This window comes from Haemorhous mexicanus, chromosome 6 (genome assembly GCF_027477595.1).
Source record: "Haemorhous mexicanus isolate bHaeMex1 chromosome 6, bHaeMex1.pri, whole genome shotgun sequence".
NCBI lineage: Eukaryota > Metazoa > Chordata > Aves > Passeriformes > Fringillidae > Haemorhous > Haemorhous mexicanus.
In genome coordinates, this window is record NC_082346.1 from 64,353,018 (window position 1) to 64,369,344 (window position 16,327).

The following is a 16,327-nucleotide window of genomic DNA, read 5'->3' on the forward strand; positions in this document are numbered from 1 at the left end:
GGCTCTGAGCTCTCCCTGGAGCTTCCTCCTCTCCAGGGGGACATTCCCAGCTCTCCCAGCCTGGCTCCAGCCCTTGGAGCAGCTCTTTGGTTCCTCTGGACTCTCTCCAGCAGCTCCATGTCCTTCTGATCCAGTTCTCTTCAGCCCCCTCCAGTGCCCCTAATTTAATCCCAAACCTCCTGCAGAGGCAGATCCCTCCCTGCTGTGCCCTGGGATGTCCCTGGAGGTGACTGACTGGGATTTTTTGTGGGAGCCACTCCACTACATGACTACAGACATGCTGGGGGCAACTGGGATAGACTGGGAGTATCTGTAACCATACTGGGGTGACTGGAGAGAGTCCAGGGCCTCCTCTGGACTCTCTCCAGCAGCTCCACACCCTCCTGATGTTGGACCCGAGGTCTGGGGACAGAACTCCCCGTGGGATCCCAGCTGAGCAGAGCAGAGGGGCAGAACCCCCCTCACCTCCTGCTGGTGCTGCAGCCCAAGGAACAAGCCCCACTTTGCTCAGCCTTAGCCCTCCCCAGCCCCCAGGGATGGCCGGGGTGGGGGATCCTGTGCCCCCCGAGGCGTGCCAGGCTGTGTCCCAGGCTGGCACTGACAGGAGCCTTGCCTTGCAGGAGGTGTACGTGGGCAAGGAGACCATGTGCACAGTGGATGGGCTGCACTTCAACAGCACCTACAGCGCTCGTGTCAAGGCCTTCAACAAGTCAGGAGTCAGCCCCTACAGCAAGACCCTGGTGCTGCAGACTTCCGAGGGTAAGGAACGGCACGGACACGGCTCAGGACAGCCCAGCCCAGCTCCTCCAGCCCTCCCTGAGCCACCCCTGCAGCAGCAGCAGCAGCACTGACCTGGGGGAAAGCTGGGTCAGGAGCCTCCAGCAGAGCCAGGAGTTCCCTCTCAGCCTTTTCCTGTGCAGAGGATGTTCTCTGGGGGGGCACAGGGAGAGTATGGAGTGCAGGGTGACCCCAAGGTCTGGGAATGATTGGGATCTGACTCGGTGATTCAGAATGCTGAACAATTGCTGTATTGAGCTATTCTCTATCAGATAAATACTACACTAAAACACACACTAGACAGATACTATAGTGAAGTTTTATATTCTACTGTGCTAAAGAAAAACCTGTGACTGTCTGAGCCAGCCAGAGCACAGCTTTGAGTGATTGGTTAATTAACATAAACAACCATCACCAGAATCCAGCTACCAAATCCCTTCAGGTAAACAATCTTCCTGACACATTCCACGTGTGCAAAACCAACAGGAGCAGTGACTAGAGATAAGAATTGTGTTCTCTCCCTCTCTGAGGTTTCCCAGGACAGGTCCTTGGGAGGCTGTGCCTGCTGCTCTCTGTGAAGAGAGGTGTTTAAATCTGGGGTGATGTGACACCAAAGGGAAGCTCAGATGTTTCCATTGGGCCCATTTAAAGCAAAACACTGCCAGCATTGCTCCTGAGGGCTGTGCTTGACTGCACAATGCCATCAGCACAGGATTCAGGCCTGGCAGGGCAGGGCAGGGAGCAGAGGGGCCGTGGAGCAGTGTGGGTGTCCTTCCAGAGCCAGGGATGCCCTGCAGCATCGTCTGCATCACCCCCACACCCACTCAGAATATTAAACACTCCCTTGCAGGCTGCAGGGGGATCTCCCTGCCTGGCTTTAAGCACATTTGTCACACCAGGCACTTAATCCATTGTGGAAAATGGGTTTATTCCTGACGTGCAGGTGGAGAGTGGCAAGGCTGGCTCCGAGGTGGGAGTGGGGAGCTGCAGCTGTGGAGGAAGGGATCAGCCCCCACCAGCACGTCTGCTGCCCCACAGCCAGGCACAAAACCCTTCTTTGGGAGCTCTCCACGCTTGCTGGAATCCCTTTTCCTTGCTCACAGATGAAAATCTCTCTTTTTCCAAGCTGTGTGAGGGTTTTTTCACAGCAGCATCCAGCTGGCTGGCAGCTGGGATCAGAAGGGAACACACACAGCTCAGGGGGCTGCTGGTGGGGTAGAAGGAAGGGGAGAGCCACAGAGCAACCCTGGGGGCTTTCAGCAAGGTGAAAAATGGGATTTTTGCTGAAGAAACAAGACAAAAGCAGAGCAAGCTTGTTTCTCTTAGAGAAATTAGGCTAGTTTCTCTTGCTGCCTGCAGATCACCGTTCCAGTTCAGAAAGGGCAGGTCAGCAAGGAATGGGATTCCTTCAGAGCTAGAGCAGACAGCAAAACTGTGACAAACTTCTCACAGGAGAGGCAGGGAGGTCACAGCACAGCACAGAGGCCTTGGCACATCTGTCAGAGACACCTCAGTGCCTGTTTGCAAACTGAGCACCAGCAGCAAAGAAGCTGCAGAAGTTCCTCTGGAGATGCAGGGAGGGGACAAGCTGCATCCAGCCCCATGCCAGGTTGGCCAGGATTGCTCCCAAATCCTGAAGGTCAACAGCTCCCACTCCAGCCTTAGCAGGAGACAGCAGAGCTTTGACTTGTCATCTCCTTTGTGCCTCACATGACACATTTGAGGCACAATTTCCTCATCAAAACCAGTTGGGCTTTAAGTTGTCCCAGCCAAGAGTTCACAGGGTCCCCTCTATGATCTTCCCAGCTTTGATTTCCTCTTAGAGGTGTTCTCATCTTGAGCCAAGCTCCAAAATACAAAGGAATCTGGGAAAAAATAGTTGCTTGTTGTCCCAGCAGGGCTGTGCTTGGGCCGTGCCACCGAGGAGAAGTTCCACTCTCCTTGGCAGCATCCATTCAGCCTTTTCACTTGAATGAGCTCTTGCATTTGTTATTCCAGCACCAAAAAAAAAAAAAAAAAAAAAAGCAAAAAGGCAGGGAGAAAAAGTCAAATGGGCCTGGAGCATTTTGTGCTCTTAGAGGCTGCCTGAGCTCTTTTGGATAGAAAGAGAAATAAATCACATCTGTGTGTGCAGCTTCCGGATATCCCAGTGACTCTGTGAATGGAGCACATCACAGCCCTTGCTTAGGCTTTTATTCCTGGCTTTTACAGCACCATCAGGCCTTCTGAAGAGCTATTTTGTCTGAAGTAGGCTTAGCTTTTCCCTTCAGCCAAGCTCTGCAGCTTCCTGCAAAGTGGTTGTGTGGGAAGAGAGGACAAAAGAAGGGACAGGCTGGATGTGAAGAGAGAATCTCTCTGAACGTGGCTGTCCTGCTGTAAGTGGCTGTGAGCAATTCTGGTATTGAAGAGCTGGTTTGTAGCTCTGGCCCATGAGATCTTCATCTGCAGCCTGTGGAAGGGAACTGAAGCCTTTCTCCTGCTTTCTGGGAGCAGAGGGTAGCGGGGAGCAAAAGGTCTTGCAGGGTTCAGCATCTGAAGAGAACAAGGATGAAAAGAAGGGGATGTGTCTGGGGCTCTGCAGGTGCTGCCTCTGTGGTCCTGCCCAGGCAAACAGCCTCAGCAGCCAGGTGGAAAATCCCATGGGAAGGCAGCACAGGCAGGAATCTGCAGCAGGAGCATCTTCCCAGCCCATGGGAGAGGCACCTTCTGCTCATCCCAAAGGAAACTATTGCAGGTCACTCTTCAAAGCTGGTTCTTGGTGCCACCAGCAGGACAAGGTGGCTCCTGGCTGGGACAAGGTCTGAGCTCCAGAGCCCTTCCCATGTTCTGGGGCTTCCCAGGGATGAAGATCCCTGTCACCAGCACAGCCAAGGGCCAGCAAGGGTGGGAGGTGACATCCTTCCCTTGGGCTGTGTCCCCTCCTGAGCTGATTTGGGGCTGTTCCACACAATCCCTGGGAGTGTCCCTTGCTCTGTCACATCTTAGCCCAAGGCTCCAAGGCTCTGCCTTAACCTCTGTTTCTCCAGCACCTGAATGAAGCTCAGCTGTGGGCTGGGAAGTGAGTCTGGAAGAAAGTTTCCAAGGTGACCCAGGGCACAGACATGTCCCAGAGCTTGGCTGGTGGCAGCCCTGCTTGGCTGCCCTGGGGTCTCTCCCAGCCTCCTTCTCCTCCTTCCTGAGCTGGGCAGCCCCTGCTCTCCTGGTTTTCCCTCATCCAGCAGATTTCCAGGCCTCTGGCCAGACTCCTGCTGACCTCTTTCCATGCTCTGGATGTCAGGATGAAGGACCAGCTCACTCCAGGTGGAGATGGAGAAATGGAGATCAGCGGTGCCTCCCAGGCTTCTCTCCAGGCACAGAGCTCCCTCCTCCCTTCCCCAGCCAAGCCAAGCTCCAGAACCTTTTCTTTCAAGCCCAGCTCCTCATCTGGAGCCCAACTTTAAATTCCTGACCATCCATGGAGTGACCCTGAGCAGCAACCAGGGCTTTTTAACCAGCAGCTTTTGGAAAGGGTGAGCAACCCCAGGGGGATCAGCCTGCAGGGAGCTACAGGGCTGTGAGGGGCTCATTAGGGAGAGCCATGAGCACAGCTACTCATGGTAGTAGTTCCTCTCACTCTTGGTAGGGTTAGAAGCTAAACTAATAAACAAACTTTGAGCTCTGTTTATTGGCTGTTGTGCAATAATTTATCTCCTCTGACCCCACTGACACCCTTTGCTTCCACAGCCTCGGCCACGGCAGCAGCAGCAGCAGCAGCAAGTTGCAAAAGTTCCAACCCACCATGCAAAGAAATGTTCCCTTTTTTATCTGTTTTAACACAATTCCCAGCTCAATCCAAACTCACAGCAGAGCTGGGAAGGCTGGGGGATGCAGTGTGAGTGGTGCATGGTGGATTCTACATTTTCATGTTAACATAATCCTGGAAGAGGTTAGGGAAGAAACTGTGGGAGGTGACTGTGGTAGCAGGGAACAGAAACCAGTGACCCAAGAGGTTCCCTCTGCTCTGACATTTTTGCTGTGAATCCCACAGGTTAAATTCTTGCTGTAAGGCTCAGATGTGTTTTGACAGGTACAAAGGGATACCAAGAACACAACCTCCCGAACAACCCTTGAGTAAGGTGGGTGCTTGGTGGTTCTTAGGGTGATAGAGCTCAGCACAGCCCTGCAAAATGTCACCAGCTGGGTTTCCCACCCCTGATTATTGTGCACAAAAAGGTTTGGGATGTGTTAAAGCACGATGGGACGTGTGCATGGTAACCTGTGAATTTTTTTAGGTGCCTTACTGTGAAGAGGTGCAGAACCCCCCCTTTACAGAAAACCAGTTGATTTGTCACGGGGACACTTTGGAAGATGAACATGTTTTCCTTGCTGTCAGGCTGCCCTGAAGGGTCTCTCTGGGCTGCCCAGCACCAGCCATTCCTGGCCTGCCACCAGAGCAGGCTCTGTGCTCTGCCCTGAGCTGGGGCTGGGGAGCGAGGCCGCCCAGCAGAGAGCCCATGTCTGATGTGCAGTTTGCCTTGATCTTACGTTTAGACACGCAGTCAGAAGAACAGACCCTCCCTTTTCCAGTGCCTTTGGAAAGATCGCAGCTTCGTAGAATGAGTCCTTTCTCCTCCACCCTTAATCTGCAACCCAGCTTCTCGGGGAGATCCTACTTTGAGCTAAGATCTTCGGCCCACCAGCTGAGCTTGCATTCCTCCTTACAGTCCCTGAATTCAGCCGGTGAGCTGAGCACCTCTGGCCTTGCCTCTTGGTCTGTGCTTCTGGGCATCTCCAAACTCTCTGTTCGTTCTGTTCCGTTGTGTTTGTTTTTGCCATGACACGCAGAGGGCAGTGGGAATTCTTTCTGTTTGTCAGTGGCCTGCTCCTGCCGCCCAGGGGGGTCAGTGGTGTGCTTCTCCTGGGGTGTTTCAGGTGTGGGCGGGTAGCAGCACAGTCATTCCTTACCTGGGTGCTGCTCTTGGCAAGGCTGAACCCTTTGGTGATCATAAATCCCTGAATGATTTGGGTTAGAAGGGACCTTAAAGCTCATCCACTTCCAGCCTTCTGGTATGGGCAGGGATACTTTCCTCTAGAAGATTCCTCATTTCTGGTTTGTGTTGAGCTTGTGACAAGGGTTAATCAGAAAAGGCATTCCCTGGGTGAAACCTGTGGGAATATCCTCATGCTTTCCTTTCTGAACACAACCAGAAAACACAGCCTCTGCTGGGAGATTTGGTCTGTGAAATGAGTTTGGTTGATTAAATCTAGACCCCTCTTAAGAAAGCAGCAAGTCTGGATGCAGGCTCTGGCTTGGTGCTCAGAGAGACTGAGGACTCCCGTCCCTGGAAGTGTCTGTCCCAGGCCAGGCTGGAGCAGCCAGGGATAGTGGAAGGTGTCCCTGCCCACAGCAGGATGTGGAATGAGGTGATTTGTGTCCCCTCCAACCCAAACCAGTCTGGGATTCTGTGATTCCAGCTCACAGCCCAACTTAGGGCCTGGAGACGTGGGCTCTCTTCTGCTCAGCTTTGAGCACTGGGCTCGGCTTTTCCAAACCCAGATGTGCCCATCCCAAAGCCCTGTTTCCTGCAGAGCAGAGGACACCACCCCTGTGATGCCTCTCTGGCCTGGCAGCCCCACACGAGCTCGGCTCCGTGTGCCCGGAATCGCGGGCTGTGCTGGGATGGAGGCAGGTCAGGCAGAGTGAGGGATGGATTTGGGCAGCCAGCAAGGAGCCACAGGCACAGGGATCTCTCAGAGCTGTTTTCTAACCAATCTTTGCACATCTTCTGTTGCTAAAGATCCTGGGCCCTGATTCTTCCACCACTCTGGATTTACACCGCTCCCAAGGCGTTCATTCCCGGCTTGCTCCGGTGGAAGCCCTGGAAGAATGGGGGCCCCTGATTGTTTGACTTCCATCCCATAACACGGAATGAGGAATGCTGCAGCATGACCCTTGCCAGAATAACCGGGGGGGAACCCTGCAAACTTTCTTTTCTTTGTGCTTTTTATGTTTGATTTCTCATCGTGCTGCTGTGAGCTGATGGCTTCCAACGCTGTTTGTTACGGACGTTCCTTCCTTTGTGTCCGCGGTTCCGGGACCCTTCCGTGCTGCCCGTGAGCCATACCCGTGTGTGCACCTTGGACCTTCTGCAGCCCCACTCTGGGGTGGGGGGACAGGGGAAAACGGGGTCCTGAAAGCCAAACCAGGGTCTGTGTGTCCCTCACGAGAGCTTGGAGCGCAGCGATGCGCGGAGACCTGGAGAAGCGGTGTTGGAGTCGGGACACGGGGCAGGATTCATTAAAGCAGCCTCAGGAGGAGCCTCTTGGCACAGCACGGAGCACAACCACAGCCAGGGGCTTTCCCACCAACACTCAGGGCAGGAAGGGGGAACCAGGCACAGAGCTGGGCAGGGGTGGCCCTAAAACCCAGCTCCCTTCATGAGTGCTGTCCCACACAGTGCCAACACAGGGCTTGGGTTGGTGTCTCCTCCCAGTGAGGACGAGCTCCTGGACCAAGACAAGCTCCTGGATCAGGACAAGCCCCTAGGTCAGGGCAAGCTCCTGGATCAGGGCAAGCTCATGGATCAGGACAAGCCCCTAGGTCAGAACAAGCTCCTGGATCAGGACAAGCCCCTAGGTCACAACAAATCCTAGATCAGGACAAGCTCCTAGGTCAGGAAAAACTCATGGAACAGGACAAGCTCCTAGGTCAGGGCAAGCTCCTGGATTAGGACAAGCCTCTAGGTAAGAAAAAACTGGATCAGGACAAGCTCCTGGATCAGGACAAGCCCCTAGGTCAGGAGAAACTCCTGGATCAGAATAAGCCTCTAGATCAGGAAAAACTCCAGGATTAGGACAAGCCCCTAGGTCAGGACAAGCTCCTGGATCAGTCCCTGGCTCCCAGGAGGTGCTTGCAGCCAGCAGTCAGGCACAGGAGCATGAAGGGCACCTGACACATCCTGCCCTTGCAGCTGATGAAGCTACAGCCCTTTGGGGTGTGAGGCAGGTGTCAGCCCCCAGAGATCTCCATTCCACCCCAGACCCATCAGAAGCTGCCTTTTCCTCAATCCCTGTCCTTCCAGGAGAGGTTCTTCAGTCAGTTTAGAGAATCTTTACCAAGCAGCCAAGATGCTCCACCAAGGCTAAAATTTCCTGCCTTTTTTTTTTTTTGGAGAAAAGCAGAATATTTTGGCACCCTGAGCAGTCAGACTTTATATAGTCCACACTCAAACTCCCAGGCTGTGTTTGCCATCCCTCTCCGTGCCCTCTGGCTTTTAATGAATCAGGCCTCCCGTGGCTTCTGGATGCTTAATTAACAATTAAATGCTCAGAGTGTTTGTCAGGAGGTTGTTGTTCCTTAGCTGTGATGTGTGAAATGTAGTATCTCTTTGTAGGATGCAATTTTGACACACAAGGATCGCCTTACTCCCAATTAGGCAAGTATCTTAATTACAATTAACTGGCACCTACTGCCTGTTGCTTCATTCTTTTTGCCTTTTTATCTTTTCTTTGGCGACTGAGCAGCGTTTCTTGCTCGTACCCTGCTTGCAGAGCACTCCTGGATGTGACAGAATCATGGAAGTGTTGAGGTTGGAAAAGCCCTCTGAGTCTAACTATTCCCCAGCACTGCCAAGGCCACCACTAAGCCATGTCCCCAAGTGCCACATCCACAAGGCTTTTAAAACCCTCCAAGAATGGGAACTCCACCACTGCCCTGGGCAGGAGGCAAATTTGGAGGAGTTATGATGGCTGGATGATGTAAAGGCATTTTGGTTTTCCCCCAAATGGTTTTAAAGAGAAGCCTGAGGTCAGTGCTCTGGAAATGGCCTTGTAATTGAGAACTGATCCTTCTGCTCTCCTCTTTTAAACTGAAAGAGAGCAGGGTTAGGTTGGATATTGGGAAGGAATTCTGGCTTTGAGGGTGGTGAGGCTCTGGCAGATTGCCCAGAGAAGCTGTGGCTGCCCCTGGATCCCTAGAAGTGTCCAAGGCCAGCTTGGAGCAACCTGGGCTACTGGAAGGTGTCCTGCCCATGGCAGTGGGTGGAACAGGATGAATTTTAAGATTCTTCCAGCCCAAAGCACTCCATTATTCCATGATTCTCAGTACACATCCCTGCTCATTAAGGCACTTGAACGTGGGCCAAATGCCATGGATGCAATTAGCCCCTTTGCAGCTAATTAAAGCAAGGTGGCTGCTGCTTGCCTGTCCTCTTCAGACTGTCTGCAGGGCCAGTCCTGCTCATTCCCCTGGGAGAAGGAGCCTGCAGCCCTGTGGGATTCCCTCCTCACCCTGCACCCTCTCACAGCCCCAAGCCCATCTTCGCCTCTCGCCCCACCATGATGCAAAATGCCAGCAGATCCATGCTCTGGCTGGAGTCACAGACAAGCAGGAATGGTTTCTCCTCCTCTCTCCTGCCCAACCTGACGTGCTGTTTTCTCTCCCGCATGCCTTTCCCTGGGAATGACCACAGTTGACATTAAAAAAATGGTGGCAGGTACGGCACCCCCGTGCGCGGCGCGGGGAGCGCGGGGCGGCCGCGTGCATGGCAGCTGTCCTGTGGAACCTTCCAATAAACCACTGAATCAGTCTCACCCGAGTGTTTTTATTTTTCAAGCCGCCAGAGTGTTTTGTTGGATGTGTCAGTTCACGTTTTCAGCTGGAGGAAACCACCTGGGGAACCGGGCTGGTGGCTTGTGAATGACTCCCTGTCCCTCTGTCTTGTTGAGGACGTGACACTGTGTCTGTCAGATTTGCAGTAACCGAGTCCTGTGCATTTAAACCAGCAGCCCTATGGAATCCTGGAGGGTTTGGGGCATTTTCCAGCCTTCCCATGAGTTCTTGTCTCAGGCGTGGCTCGTTGCTTGGCAGGGAGGTTTCTTTGTGTGACTCAGTAAATGAAGACCTTTGTGTGTGCTTTTGGTTCCCAAAAACAGCCCTTAAATACACACACAGAGTTTATCTGCTGATCCTCAGTTCCCTTCCCACACTGAGCTGACTCTGCAAACTAATAACACTTGGTCCTGAGAGTAAGTTACGTTCCAGGCCAGGCTGGACAGGGCTTGGAGCAACCTGGGATAGTGGAAGGTGTCCCTGCCATGGCAGGGGGTGGAACAAGATGGGCTTTAAGATCCCTTCCAACCCAAACCCTTCCACCATTCCATAATTCTGTTAGAGCCTGGAGACCTGGTGAGGATCACGTCTCCTGCGAGGGCCAAATTTTAGGAGGCCCTGAGGATCCTGCAGGCTCACGAGCTGAGACATTGGCAACCGTGGAGCAGCAAGAGCGAAACTCCTCCAAGTCCTGGCCATAAAACCTCAGGCGCACTTGGCAGCTGCAGCCACAGGAGCTCAGAGCATCCCTCCGTGGTGGAAGTTGTCTCTCTGTGGTGGAAGTTGTCTTTCTGTGGTGGAAGTTGTCCCTCCCTGGTGGAAGTTGTCCCTCCCTGGTGGAAGCTCCGTGTCCTGCATGCAGCATGCCCCGTCCGTGTCGCTCCACGCGGCCCCGGCGCGTCCCCACCGCGCTAACCCCATCTTGTTTGTGTGTTCCAGTTGCTTGGTTTTCTTTCGACCCCTCCTCTGCCCACGCTGACATCATCTTTTCCAATGACAACCTGACTGTCACCTGCAACAGCTACGATGACAGGGTGGTGCTGGGGAAAACGGGCTTTTCCAAAGGGCTCCACTACTGGGAGCTGTCCATCGACCGCTACGACAACCACCCCGACCCGGCCTTCGGCGTGGCTCGCATCGACGTCCTCAAGGATGCCATGCTGGGCAAGGACGACAAGGCCTGGGCCATGTACGTGGACAACAACCGCAGCTGGTTCATGCACAACAACTCCCACACCAACAGGTAGGTGGGCAGGTGTGGTGTCACATTTTAGTTAGATGGGATGCTCTGTCTCACCCCCGGAAAATGTCGGGTTTATTCCAAGCCTGTGATTATCGTGGGTCTGTAATCCCATTGTCCCAAGGCTTATTCCGTGCCTACTTTGAATCACCCTGTTAAGCTGTGGGGGGACACCACAGACTCTCTCTTAGCCCTTTTCTCCCTAGGCTCTCCCTCTCTCCCCCTCCCTTCTCTTTTCCCCTTTTCCCTCAGAAACCATGCTGCTCCCGGGGGTGGGACCCCCAATAAACCCTCAGCTAATCAGCACCCTCAGAAGCTGTGTGGAGTCTCCTTGCCTGCCTGCTGCTACCAGCAAACACACAGCTTAGGGGACCCCCCGGGAACTCCCCAGGGATCCCCCCAAAAGAACTGCATCAGGCAGGGACAGGGGCTTCCCCCTGGACACCACAGCCCAAAGAGCCTGTGGCTTTGAGAGTGGCACCTGCAAGTGTCCACGGGGAGGGTGACATCAATCCTGGTCGTCTCTGTTGGAGGATGTGTCCTTCCCCGAGTGGGGATCAGGCCCTGCCTGCTTGGTGATGCCTTGTTCCAGTATTCCTTCCCTGCTTGCCACCACTTTTTCCATGCTGACTCTTCCTTTTGGCATCCTCTTCCCAGTAACAGCCAAATCCTTGCAACTCCTGCAGCAGCATTTGCCTTGATCCCTGAGCCACTGCTCGTGTTCCACGTGGGACTGGGGACTTTGCTTGGGGAGAGCCTGGGGACACCTTCCTGCAGGCCTTTCCCTGATGGACAGCAGGTTTTGGTGTGGCTTTGCTCCACAATTCCCCCTGCTTTCCCCCATGGTTGTGTGGCTGTCACTGCTCTCAGGGTGGCTTTTCCTTGGGGACATCGTGGCCAGAGGAGAGCAGCTCCCTGGGAGGGTAGAGGAGGAGGTTCCCAGGGAATGATGAGCATGGCTGGGATGGGAGCAGGTCATGGCCTGGCTCCTGGTGTTCACCATCATCAGTCCTTGAGCTCCATGGCCTGAGCCAGGAGCCCAGGGGCCACTGAGCCTTTTCCTCCCACAGAACGGAGGGCGGGATCACGAAAGGCGCCACGGTGGGAGTGCTGCTGGATCTGACCAGGAGGACTCTGACATTCTCCATCAACGAGGACCAGCAAGGGCCTGTGGCCTTTGAGAACCTGGAGGGCCTCTTCTTCCCCGCTGTCAGCCTCAACAGGAACGTGCAGGTACGGGCTTGGTCGGGCTCTCTGGAGCAGGGTGTGACATTCCCAGCAGTGGGAAGGGGTGACCTTGCTGTCACACTCCCCCTCATGCTGCTGTCACTGCAGTGGTTGCTGCTCAGGAACAGGAGCAGGAGGGTTCTTGTGCAGCAAGGGTGGCTTGGAAGGAGCTAAACTTGCACCCTAAACCACCTGTGAGTCTCCAGAATCAGGACAGGTCTCCCTGCAGCCTCATTCCTCCCTCCAGGTTCCTCCCTCAGGGCTGCTCCAGCCCTCCTTGGGGTGGGGTTTGATAACTGTGTTTGTGATGCTCCCTCACAAGAGCCTCACCAGCTCCTACAGCTCTCCCAGGTCCTGGATGAGAGCATCACCAGGGAGAAGGGCACCTGTCAAAGCCTCTCTGCCTCTGGGACATTTGAAACCCCTCTTCTCTCCCTCTCTCCCAAGCTCTCAGCTCTCCTGAACATCCCCAAGCAGTGCCACCAATCCGGTATTTCCATCTTTCATTTCTCTTCTCACTGACCACATCCCTGCTACCCTCTGTCCCAGGGAATCCTGCACAGCCTGGCCTTGGCACATCCCCCCTGCCACTGCCTGCACCTCCAACCCTGCACAAGGGCCCAGGCACATCCAAGGACACGTTGCACGTGATGGATCATCTCAGGGTGCCCAGCATTTTGGCAGTGGGTGTCAAACCTGGAGAGGGGCTTTGGAGTGACAGGAGAAAGGGGAATGGCTTCCCAAAGGGCAGGAAGATATGGGATATTGGGAAGTTCTTCCCTGTGAGGGTGGGGAGGACCTGGCACAGGGTGCCCAGACAAGCTGTGGCTGCCCCTGGATCCTTGGAAGGGTCCAAGGCCAGGTTGGATGGGATTTGGAGCAGCCTGGGACAGTGGAAGGTGTCCCTGCCCATGGAGAGGGGTGGAATGAGATGGGCTTTGAGGTCCCTTCCAACCCAAACCATTCCATGATTTTATGATCACCTCTGTGCAAGGGCAGAGGCACCAAGTGGCCTCTGTGAATTAGGGATCCATGGATTAGGACATGCTCTGCTGTGTCCATCAGGATCCAGGGCTGTGCTGTCACCAAGGCAATGACAATTTTCCAGCAGCACTGGGACAAAGGTGTGTTGGGACCATCCCTAACTTTGGGAGCATCCTTGCCAAAGTGTCCTACCCCAAGGGTCTCACTGGCAGGGGAGTCTGCCTGGCTTGGAGAAGGGCTGGGAAATGTTTAATTAGGAAACACTAACGAAGCCCATGTTATCTGTGCTGAGTTTAGAGGTGCTGTATTAATTTGGTGTGGTAAAAACGTCCTGCTGTGTGCTGGGTTTAACTCCTACCTCAGTCCTCTACACAGCCATAAGGGACAAGGCATCTCTGGAGCCCCTTGGCTTTGTGAGTTCCCTGGGCAAGGCAGTGCCTAAATCCCTTGACAGCACAGAAATCCCTTGGGATGCTGATAAAAGGCTGCTAATTAAGCCAAGCCATTTATTATGCCTTTTCAGAGGTATGTGCCTAATTGAAAACAACTCTAATTAGGAGGGAAATCTCTGTATTTTAGACTGTTTTCTTCAAATATGTGTCTGAAGGGGAAAATGCTGGTGCTGCAATAAAAGGAGGAATTGTGCTCTCCTCCCAGATGAAAGCATTTGTGGAGGGAGCTGAATTTCACCAGTGTCTATGTGAGCATGGCCCTGCCCCAACATCCTGATGCTGCTCAGCTTCCCCACCACAAAGCTCCTTTCTCCCACCAGCAATCAGCCACATCCCCTCCACTGTCCCTGTCTCCCTGTGTCCCCATCCACACTCAGCTCAGGGGTTTCTCCAAGATCTCCTCTAATGTCTTCACTGTCCTTCAGGTCCCCATCCCCTCTTGTCCATCTCACCTGCACAAAGACCCAATTCCCACCATGTCCCATCTCTCTGGCAGCCAGCTGTGGGATTTGTACACAGCCAGCTGGGAATATTTGGGGCTTGGTACCAGCAGTCCCAGCTCACTCCAGCAGCACAGAAAAGTGAGGAACGAGCCAGACGGAACCACTGCCACGCTTCTGGGGACACCTGCATCTCCAGTCACATCCTGCCTGTCCCCAGCACTGCTCCTGCCCTCTCTGGGGACAATGTGCCAGCTGCCACGCCACGAGCTGTCCCAGCAGGCACACTGGGACACAGCTGAGACCCGTGTCTCTCCTTGCAGGTGACGCTGCACACCGGGCTGCCGGTGCCCGAGTTCTACACTTCGCGCTCGGCCATGCCCTGAGGATGCTCCCGGAGCCGGCTGCCTCTTCTCGGCATGAGAGGAGCCAGCCCGTTCCCTCCTGCAGGACAAGGCCAGCCTGCCCAGCTGCCGGGTCCCTGCCCAGCTGCCAAGGTCCCTGCCCAGCTGCTGGGTCCCTGCTCGGCCTCTGGCCGGAGATGGGGAAGGAAATCAGGAAGGAAGATCCTGGCTTTCGGCCGCCTCCGCTCTCCGGCCTCCACGCTGTCCTGTGTGTGTGCGCTTCGCTCTTTAGCTCTCCTTGGCTGATGAAGTACCTAGGTAGCCTGAGCTGTTCTCCTGTGTCTGCTTTTAGGTTTGATTTTCCTGATTTGAGTTGGGGTTTTGGGGGAGGGGGGCAGTTCTGTCTCGCTTTCCCCGCCCATGGGGGCAGCCCGAGGGACCCCACCACGGGAACGCTTCCGCCCACGCCAGCCTGGTTACTTTGCAGGATTATTTCTTTCCCCTGTGGCCTTTCTTGCAGAGCACCCTCGGTCATGTGTAGAGGTGGGTCCTGGATTACCAGTCAGTCTCCATGTCCTTACCAAAACACCCCACTCTGTCCTGTGTCCCCCTGGGGCATCTCTGGGGCAGGGGGTGGCCGTCCTGTCCCCAGGTGCCCCGGGTGCTGGCAGATTGGGTGCTGAATGCCCACGGGGGGCTCTCCAGGGTCCCCCCACACCTCGGTGCCAGCACATGCGCCACAGCCATAGACCGGAGAGCCCTCGCCCGGCTCTTCGGAGATTAGTGTTTATTTTTTTATAGTTGCCATATAAAGCCTAGCCTTAAATTCAACTGATAGTGTCCTTCCAATCACCGGAGAATTCATTCTGCAGCGAGGGTCTGACAGAGAGCCCGGGGGTGGGGATGGGATGGGGAGGAAGGAGAGCTGGCCACAGCCCTGCCACGCACTCAGGAACGCGCCTGCTGCCGGCAGCAGTTCCCGCCGGCCGCCATCCCCTGCTCGACTTTCTGGTAATCCAGAGGCAGGAGAGGAACGGTGCCAGCCCCGTCGCCGAGCCGAGAGCGCCTGCATGCGCTGTCCCCTCGCTTCGCTTTGCAGCCCCCGCGGAGCCGCGACGGGCAGCGGGATCGCTCCCAGCCCGGCTCCGGGCGGGATGCGACGGGAGCGCCGGCCCAGCAGAAAGACAAGTGTAAATAGCCCATTCCCTCCCAGCGTGCCCTCCTCTAGGACAGTCCCTTGTTGCTCTAGCATTAGGTTTTCCTAATTTATTGGATGGGTGCTATCTCGTTGACTCCCGCCGAGGAGTTCCTCCCAGCTGCCGGAGAGCCGTGTTGCGGGACAACGCCGGGCAGCTCCCGGGTGGATTCCTGAGGAGCCCCCGTGGCCGGCTCACCCGGGGCTCCTCTCTCAGCCGTCATCCCCCGTTCTTTAGGGTGTTCATGGTGCTTCTTAGAGTCCCAGTGATTGTAAGACGTCGTCCCCCCGTTGCGCGATGGTAGCTGCACACAGCCGCTGTACTGACGACAAGTGTCATGTTTGCCGTTCTAATAAAGGACTTTTACCAGAGAAGGGCGGAGCTTCCAGAGCATCTCTGTGCTTCACTTCCCATCTCATCCCCCCCTGGTGCACATCCCACACTGCCCTTGGCCAGAGAATGGACAGAACTCGGTCAGTGGGAGGGTGTGGGCCATGGGAGCTGCTGGAAGGAGGAGTTCTTGGCTGTGAGGGTGGGGAGGCCCTGGCACTGCTTGCCCAGAGAAGCTGTGGCTGCCCCTGGATTCCTGGAAGGAGGGAGGAATGAGCAAGGCTGGATACAGAGCACCATCTCCCCAGGGAGATGAAATAGAGGCAAAATTCTAAGGGATCAGTGGAGGGGGAGCCATTTCCAAGGGAACAGCATGGAGAGTTCTCCCAGGGCCGTGAGAAGGACTCGCTGCTGGGATATCAGTGCCTGCTCTGTTTTCCCAGAGTGGCTCAGGAGAGGTTTTCAATGTGCAGCCTCTGAGCTCATCACGGGCTCGAGTCCAGGGCTAAAGAAGAAAATGCTAATGCATGAAGTGCATCTCAGAAGGATGCTTGTTCCTTCCAGAATGGGAATGTGCCCAGAACACCGGAGATACAGGAAACTGCATCTTCCCTGCAGCATGTAAAACCAGCCTGTAAGTCATGTACAGCACAGGGAACAGCCCAAGGCCAGAGCATCTGTGGCAGTGGGACAGGAGGGAATGGTTTTATACTGACAGAGGAGAGATTTAGATGAGGTATTGGGAAA

At 54.9% G+C, this 16,327-nt stretch overlaps 1 protein-coding gene across 4 annotated transcripts in view; it reads left to right on the forward strand.

The window, feature by feature from the left end:
- TRIM9 (tripartite motif containing 9) overlaps nt 1-15,624 on the forward strand; it is a 77,485-nt gene extending 61,861 nt beyond the window's left edge. For 2 of the 4 annotated variants that reach the window (XM_059850676.1, XM_059850677.1), the window contains exons 7-13: nt 621-759; nt 5,308-5,496; nt 8,151-8,192; nt 9,228-9,251; nt 10,307-10,610; nt 11,678-11,840; nt 14,034-15,624. In XM_059850676.1, the coding sequence (XP_059706659.1) occupies nt 621-759; nt 5,308-5,496; nt 8,151-8,192; nt 9,228-9,251; nt 10,307-10,610; nt 11,678-11,840; nt 14,034-14,096 (924 nt within the window). In that variant the 3' untranslated portion in view covers nt 14,097-15,624. Of the gene's footprint in view, nt 1-620; nt 760-5,307; nt 5,497-8,150; nt 8,665-9,227; nt 9,252-10,306; nt 10,611-11,677; nt 11,841-14,033 lie in introns of those variants that run through there. The other 2 variants (XM_059850678.1, XM_059850675.1) reach the window with 2 other exon arrangements.
- The last annotated feature ends 703 nt before the right edge of the window (nt 15,625-16,327 follow it).